The sequence below is a fragment of the Ursus arctos genome, chromosome X (genome assembly GCF_023065955.2).
Source record: "Ursus arctos isolate Adak ecotype North America chromosome X, UrsArc2.0, whole genome shotgun sequence".
NCBI lineage: Eukaryota > Metazoa > Chordata > Mammalia > Carnivora > Ursidae > Ursus > Ursus arctos.
Window position 1 is genome coordinate 71716344 of NC_079873.1, and position 8215 is coordinate 71724558.

The 8215-nt window shown below is 38.2% G+C and overlaps 1 protein-coding gene across 1 annotated transcript; it reads right to left on the reverse strand.

Annotated features, from left to right (window-relative positions):
• Positions 1 to 3474: 3474 nt before the first annotated feature.
• Positions 3475 to 5775, reverse strand: NAP1L3 (nucleosome assembly protein 1 like 3). Its single transcript, XM_026483528.4, has one exon. It carries the CDS (start codon positions 5484 to 5486, stop codon positions 4062 to 4064), a length of 1425 nt encoding a protein of 474 aa, XP_026339313.1. The 5' UTR covers positions 5487 to 5775; the 3' UTR covers positions 3475 to 4061.
• Positions 5776 to 8215: the final 2440 nt, after the last annotated feature.

The following is an 8215-nucleotide window of genomic DNA, read 5'->3' on the forward strand; positions in this document are numbered from 1 at the left end:
TGATGCAATAAATTATGGCATATCCATTTCATATATGTTAAGACAAAATATATTAAATGAAAAGTTATAGTGATAGTAGTTATATTAATAAAGCTATAGACATTTTCATGTAAACTGTGGTTATCTTTGAAGGCAGAATTGTTTAAAATAATTTTTATGCTTTTCAGTATAGTTTCCAAATTTTCTATAATGAACATATTTCATAATCAGAAAATGTAATAAAACTGATAACGTGACAACTTTCAGTGAAGCGTAGTAGAAAGAAAATATACTCCATCAAGCACTGGGAGTTATACGCAAACAATGAATCATGGAACACTAAAATACACACACACACACACACACACACACACACACACTCCATCACCTTACGTACACACTCCATTACCTTAGCGTACATAACTCATGAGTACAGGTGAATGAAACACTTGCAAACACTAACTTTTATCGGCACTACAAGGGAAAAACAGCTTCATTATGTTTATTTTTTTTCTTTATAAATCTATATGTCACACAAAAATTTTAAAAAATTAATCTAGGAGACTTGATATTAATGTGTTCTTGAAAATTCTTAACTCTATGCTACTTTATTCAAGTGATAAAATTTTGTAAGGTACCATATCACAACAAATCACATTTTTACAGCACAATAATGAAGGCACACCTGGTGCAAGTTGACTTAAACTCTTCTACTTCTGAGCTGGAGGCAAAACACACACTTAGATTGGCTCTCCAAGTATGCTTTTTTTCCTCCAAGTAAATATTAGCTTCAGTGAAGAGTTCTAATAATTTTCCCACTCTCTAAAAGCTATATCACACACAAAAAAAATTGTAAGGACTGAACTACATAATAAGCAACAATGCTCTAGAGAATCTGTTGTGTTCTGCATCTCTTGAAGAAAAGTATACTTCTAAATGCTATGTATTTTAATACTTAAATATTTCATTTTAATTAAAAAATGTACTCTGCAAAAACCACAAAACAATATTTGAAGTAATCCATAAGTGTATTGAAATTATTACACTGACCGTTGTCCTAATCAATACATGCGGTGGTGGGCACAAACACCTATCTCATCAAGTGAGGGTTTATACTTTTTTTTAAGAGCCTGCAGTCCACTTTAAATTTGGCTTCTATCTTATCACCTGGTCCCTGAAGTTTTTGAGGGCAGGGTCACCAGTATCATTAGATTCAGACATAATGGGTAATTTGCATCATTTGACTATCTGTACTGTCACTTTGTCCACTTAGATGGAGAGTGGATGGAGCAGCCCTTAACTGCTGCTTAGTCAGGAGGAGGAGGGAAGGTGGAGGGGGAGGAGTCCTCCTTGGTCCAGTTGGAGCAGGAAAGGAGGTAGCTTGCCTCGGCCTTGAGTCATGGCAAAAGAAAAATAGTGTGCCACAAAGAAGTCACAAAAGACTGAGTAAAAGCTCTTCTCTGGCTTCTTCCCCCTGTTCATGAGTTTCAAGTCCAGTCAGCTCCTCCTTCTGCCATTAGTCATTGGCTGGGTAAGTCTGATGGACAAACCTGCAGCCCAGCGAATGTGCAAGCCCAAAGGTTTCTCTGCTCTAGCCACCTTCACTAGCCAAGGTGGCAGAAGCACCAACCACAGACAGCTTGCATTTCCGGAATTCTAGCTTTACTGATGGAAAAATCTTTGGCACCTACCCTGCCCTTCCCTTTCCCCTACCCTGCCACCTGTGCCCTAAACAGGAAAGGTAAATATACCAATAAACTTCCTTTCCACTTCACTTTACACTCACCCAGCTTGAATTAACCTTTAGATTTGAGCCAAGAAGTTGTGATAAAACCTAATCGAGTGACAGACTGGGAGGAAATACACCAATCTACAAACAGGATATCTTTCTGTAGCATGCTTCTGAATCATTTTTATATTCTGCATTTCTACTTCTTTTTTGCAAATATTCTGAGATGCGTTCCTTTAATATTGGAAAATACAGAGTGGGAAGAGGCTAAATACTTCAGTAAGTGTTTTAAGATGCAATAAGAGTTTTGCATTCCATGTAGAAGTTTTAAGGGCTCTGCTGTGTTGTCTGGCAAGCACAATATATGCCCAATTTGGGAACCTCTGCAGCAGTGATCCAGGTACACCATATTTTAGTCTTTGCTTTGGCCCTGGCATATAAGTAAATCTGCTCCCATACCCTTTCTTGATGGATGCAAATATCTCAGATATAAAACAAAGGCACTCTCAAAATTGCAGTGGTGTTTCTAAAAGCAATAATCTGCTTCCTGATTTTGTACAAATCCTAACAGTCTAAATATTTAAACATACATGATTGGCTAAATATAGTGTCATGGATTGTAATATTTTTACATTTATAGATATGGGGCTGGGCTATTGTTAAACATGGAAAAAAGCAAGATATTAAACTATCTGATGGGATTTGGAAAGACTATTAAGTAATTTTATTCCTAGAGACCCAGAAATCCCCAAATCCTCCTGCCACAGCTTTCCTTCAGGTTTTGAAGGAAGATATATGTGCATGGGGAAATGGCAAACGTGAAATAAAATACTACTTTACTATTTGTTGTGCTTGTGCCTTTGTCCCCTGTGCAAAACTCTCTGGTAAGCTGAGTTTTATGGGGCCTCCTCTTCACACCAATTTCAACCCAAAAATCTCAGGATCTCATTACCCTGTAACCAGCTGCATGGTGCTGAAGAGGTAAAGTTTGTTGCCACCTATTTAAAAAAAATGCCACACCTGGGAGTGTGACCTCCCAAGTCAGGTGAGGGGTGGGCCTGGGTCACTTACTCATTCTAGGTCATTAACCCATCCTACTCTTGGAAGTGAAAGCAACAACTTATATAGATGTCCTTTCTGGCAGAGGCACTCTCTCCCTCTTCCCCCTTCTGCCCCAACCCCACGCCCTCCCATCCCTTCCACTCCCCACCCTCCTCCCTTTCCCCTCCACCCCTTTTCCTTCCTTCCCTACTCTCCTTCCACCCTCCTTCTCACCCTCCTCCTTCTCCCTCTTCCTTCTCCTTTTCCTTCCCTCTCTCTCCTCACCTTCTCCTCTCCCTTAGCCTTCCTCCCCTGTTCCATTTCTCTCCAATCACTTGAATGTGTATCCTCCAAAGAAGAGCTAAGATCTGGGAAACAGAATGTTATTAATAGTTATATATTCTTTTTAAATTTCCCTTTTCCTCAGTATTTTCTACTTTTTCTAGAAGACCCACTTTTTTATAATTAGGAAAAAATGTTAGATTTTTACAGCATGATACACTTTATTTGACATTTATTTTAGGATGCAATAGAACATGAAAAAAATATCAAATGATATAAAGTGATCATCTCTGTGAAAGACAAAATATAACATATTACAAAGAAAATGTGGTTAGTAACTTTAGTTTACAATTACACAGTATGAGGAAACTTTTAAAAAGTACTGCCATATTAACACTTCAGTGGTAAACAATAACTTCATTATTATTAATTTATAGAACACTATGTCACATAAATAAGTTCAGTCATATCATATATGGTCTTGACGGACATTCTTAAATTTATGCTAATCTTTTTTCAAGCAAATTTCACTGTTTAGCTGTTTCTAGTTAATTTAAGTACTGTATTTCTATAGCAAAGTAATGAAGGCACAGCTAGGGCAAGCAGACTTAAACATTTAGTTTTCTGGGCTGGAAAAGAAAAACCACTTGCATTGGTATTTCAGGAACTCTTTTTTTCAAGCAAATATTTGTCTCAATTGACAATTATGACAGTTTTCACAGCTATATTCTAATAGGAACATGACAAAAGGACTTCACAAAAATCAAAACTCTAGCACCAAAGGAGCATGCTTTAGATAACTGACAGCATTTACATATTTTGAAGACTATTACACTACAACAGGCTAGATACTGATACTTAGACACTGTAAGACAATTTTTTTAGACTATCAAGAAAATATGAAAACACAAGATTGTAAGGAATGCTAGCCTTGAGGTTATAGAGCAGCCCCCATCTCGCCTGAGGCTGTATAAACCTGCTTCATTCTTGAAGTTTTGAGATGCTTGAAAATTCCTCCAGGCAGCCTTTTTTATTTTCGATATTTCCTGTTTCCATAATCTTTACCATCATCATAGGTACCTTTGACTTCTCCTGTATAATAATAGATTGATTTCAGGATGACGTTATCATGTAAAATTTGACCAATTTCAAAGTCCTCATCCAGGATAGCATCTTCTCGTGGTTCCAGCTTTCCAATCTTAGGAATCTCAGGAGGGCTAAAGAAATTGAAGAATGATGCATTAGGAACCACCCTTGGCTGAATTTCAATTTCTCCAGTAGCAGTTGTGCGACTCTGGGTGGTTGTCACGGTAACATCCTTTCCTCTTTTCCAATCTATCTTACAGCCTTTGCAATCTTGGATTTCCCATCCCCAAGAGAAGAAGGGATCATTGTGATCTGGTTTTGACTTTATTATATATGTCTTGGTCAGCATCTCATTTCTGAAGTATGGATTGGGTAGAAAATAAAATTCAAACGTGTAGCTTATAGGTTGGCCAGGTTTTGAGAACTTCAGGCTAATATCTGACAAGAATTTCAAAATGGGGGCATCATACTTCTGAATCATGGGCCCGAGCTTGTCAACATTCTTTAAAACAGTCAGCCAGTAGTCAGGAATGCCTTTAGGATCTTCTTTTTTAGGCTTTCCCTTACGAGCTCTTTTAAGATTCACTCTTTCTTTAGGCCTGACCTCAAGAATTCTTTTAGGAGCCTCTATTACAGCAGCCTTTGCCTTAGCCTCTGCTGCCTTAGGCTGTTCTTTATCTTCTGCCTTTGCCTGGGGGACTACTTTAGGCTCTTCTTTCATTTCAGGCTTAACCCCCAGAAAATCTTTAGACTCTGCGTTTTCTTCAGCCTTTGCCTCAGGAATTTCTTTTTGAACCTCATTTTCTTCAGCCTTTACCTCAGGTTTTTCTTTGGGGTCATCGTCATCGTCTTCTCCCTCACCCTCTAAAGCAGGCATTTCACTAGGAGTGTCTTCCTGCACCTCCTCATCACTGCTGAACACCTCATCCTCTGAATTCCATTCATATTCTTCTTCTGCAGGTTCATATTCTGCATTGATTATTTGAAATCGCCGATCATACAGAGGCTTATTGAGTTCGGCATATTTTCTTTCGAGATCGTGAATTGCCTTTAAAAACAGGATGTCTACCTTGTCACATTCATCTTGAATATTTCTGAGCGCCTGCACACGATTTCTAACTGCCTGAGGCAGCCGATCCACGAAACTTTTACCCAGCGGAGCCCGCCGTGCTCTTCTGGAAGGCCCAGATACCCTCTTCTTTCTATATAAGCGGCTGCGGCTACTGCTGCTGCTGCTGCAACTAGTGCTGCGGCTAGAGCTACTGCTGTCAGATTCTTCCCCAGAATCACTAGACGAGCTAGCCATCTTCTCTTCAGCAACCCCTTGGGCGGCAGGTTCCGAGACCATGTTAAGATCCGCTTCTGCCATTTTGCAACCCTGCAAACCTCTTAATGTGGTGACTACCACTGAGACCGCGCGCTCGGAGACGGGCAGAAAATGACTCACGGATGCTTGGGTAGCGGCGGAGGCCGGTGCTGAGGAGGTTGCAGCGGCGAAGGTAGCAGTAGCGCAGGGCGGGGCTGGGCGGCCGTGATCGCGCAGAGGTGGAAGCGGCAATACAGGCCTGGGCGAGAACGGCGGTAGCAAAACCTCTCACCGTAGCTGCCGCGGTCTGAAGCGTGCCGCAGCCTAATGGCGCAGTGTAAGACCCCAAGATGTCTTCAGGGTTTAGATCGCAAACCCCCACCCCTTGCAGTCAAAACGGCCGTTAATTTAGTTCCCAGGGTGCCCTTAGCTCGTGCCTCATTTGCTGGGCAAGCTTGATTGACAAGCTCTAAGCCTAATGAAAGACCAAACGCACCCGCCGCCCTTCAAGCTCCGCCCACCTTCCCAGATGCTCCTTGATAGCTGAGGCACACACCCTTGGAAGACGTTAATTTCCCCTCAATTCTATCTTTATAGTTATATAATTCAAAAACAAGCTTAGATATGAGGTAAAAATACTAGCCATGGTTCCTAACAAGGGAAGAGGGGTATCTTTCTCCAATCATCTCATCCCGAATTCCCGTTTGGTTTGTCAGGAGCCTCTTGACAAAAATCTGTTTTTAAAAAATTGGATGAAAGTACTCCAAATGGCATCATTGGGTAGTGTGATTATGGATGATTTTTTAAAAATTCTCTTTATCTAAATATCCTTGGGCGTGTATTTTTACACTGGGGAAAAAGGAGAGTCGTTTATTGGCAAAGGAGGAAGGGGCTAAAAAAGCAGGCATAATGCGTCCACGTAACAGTTTTAATAAGTACTATCTGTAGTGTTTGGCAAGCCTGGTTTATATCCATCTACAAGGGTTGTGACCCATGTTGCCGTGAGTCCGTTACACCATTTTTACTATATTTCTCTTTTTAAACTGGCATATAATATACCCCAGCCTTGCTTCTGACAGCTGTTCTCAGTGCTTGCAACAACCTTGTAGACGAAATACAAGGACATTCAAACGTTAGGTAGTATTATTTAAAAGCAGACGGTTTGCTCTATACTTTTGTGCAGCAGTTTTGAATCCCATGAACAGCAGGATGGGAGGGGGAATTTGTGCTGACGAAAAGTGCATCCTCTGTCAGGGTATATCTTACAATGCCATCTGCCACCAATTACTTCTAACATTGTAATATTCCAGCCACACTAAAGTATGATTTACAAATCCAGTAATATGTGAATAAACTTTTGTAAAATGAAGTTTAAAAACAGGTATCTGTTATTTTTATTTACAGGATTCATATCTGCTACAGAACACCTCCCTTGGTACAACCCAAAAGACCAGTGTTTACTTTTCATTAAAGGTAAGAAACATATTTAGCCCATTTTTATGAATGACAGGAATTACCTATCTGTATTTGGATAAAAATTCACAGAATATATTAAAGTCTTTTAAAGACGTAGTTGGAAGATATCTTGATATTTCTGTGGAAGCAAAAAACCCCATAGAGGTAATTTGATATACTAATGTAGAAAATAACCTCATTAATCACAGTCAGTGTCTAAACTTGCTCATAGAATACAAGTAGCAAATTAAAATGTAAGACATGAATTATCACTTCAAATGAGGAAAAATATTGAAGTTAGATTAATCTTTGTGTTACCTTTTTATTATAGAATTTATGCTTTGTCATTTAGTCATATATTTTTTAAAAGTTAGGGAACACTTTTCTATTTTGTAAATAAATTTACAAATAAATAAATTTATTATTCAAAATGAATTTCAAGGTATATAAGCATTGTAAAGAAAAAATATAGGAAATTCTGATGATGGTAAAAATACATAATCTTAACCAAATGATAACCATTGTTAGCATTTTGATGCATTTCCTTCCAGAAATTTCTTTGTACATCTACATACCTGCCTGTTTATATAAACTGTTCTCAATATAAAACATATTGTTTTGTAATCTGCTCATTTAATTTATCAGTTGTGGATATATTTGCATGGTAAATGATCAACATCTAATTTTAAAATAGGTGCATATTCCATGGAAATATTTGACTTAACTTATTTAACCAGATTCCTGTTGTAGAGCACCTCCTTGTCACACCATCTCTCCACTAGCATACACTTTTTTCCTGTTATAAAAAAAATTAGCCCTGGATACCTACTATATGGATTTGTGAAAATTAATCATAAGATGAATTCCTAGAAACGGGAGTGCTGGAAAAAATTGTGTGTTCATTTTATTTTTTGACACATATTGCCAAACTTCTCCTCAGAAAAGTTATCACAATTTACAATTCCACCAACAATGCATAAGAATTCATTTATTTAATCATTCAACTGATGTTTTCATGCCTGCCATGTGCCGGGCACTTGTGGTAGAGGATGGTAATATAATGGTGAATAAAACTTAACTGAGTGTATATTCTTTCATTTCATAATTTTAATCAAAACATATACTATGGAAACAATGATTTAAATCAGTGGGGTTATGCCATAAATATTGTTCTGCAAATTATTATTTTCATTTAAAATGATAGATATCCTTTTTGTAATGAGTGCTCTTATATTTTGATAGTACTATAGTGGTTTCATTTACATGTTAAATTTTGTACCATCAGGAATTAGTATTTTGGAGTAAGCAATGAGTTAGGGATTCAGATATTTTTTAAA

What these genes read in the sequence shown, in the direction of transcription:
- NAP1L3 (XM_026483528.4), bottom strand. Translation starts at nt 5,486, where the DNA reads ATGGCAGAAGCGGATCTTAACATGGTCTCGGAACCTGCCGCCCAAGGG.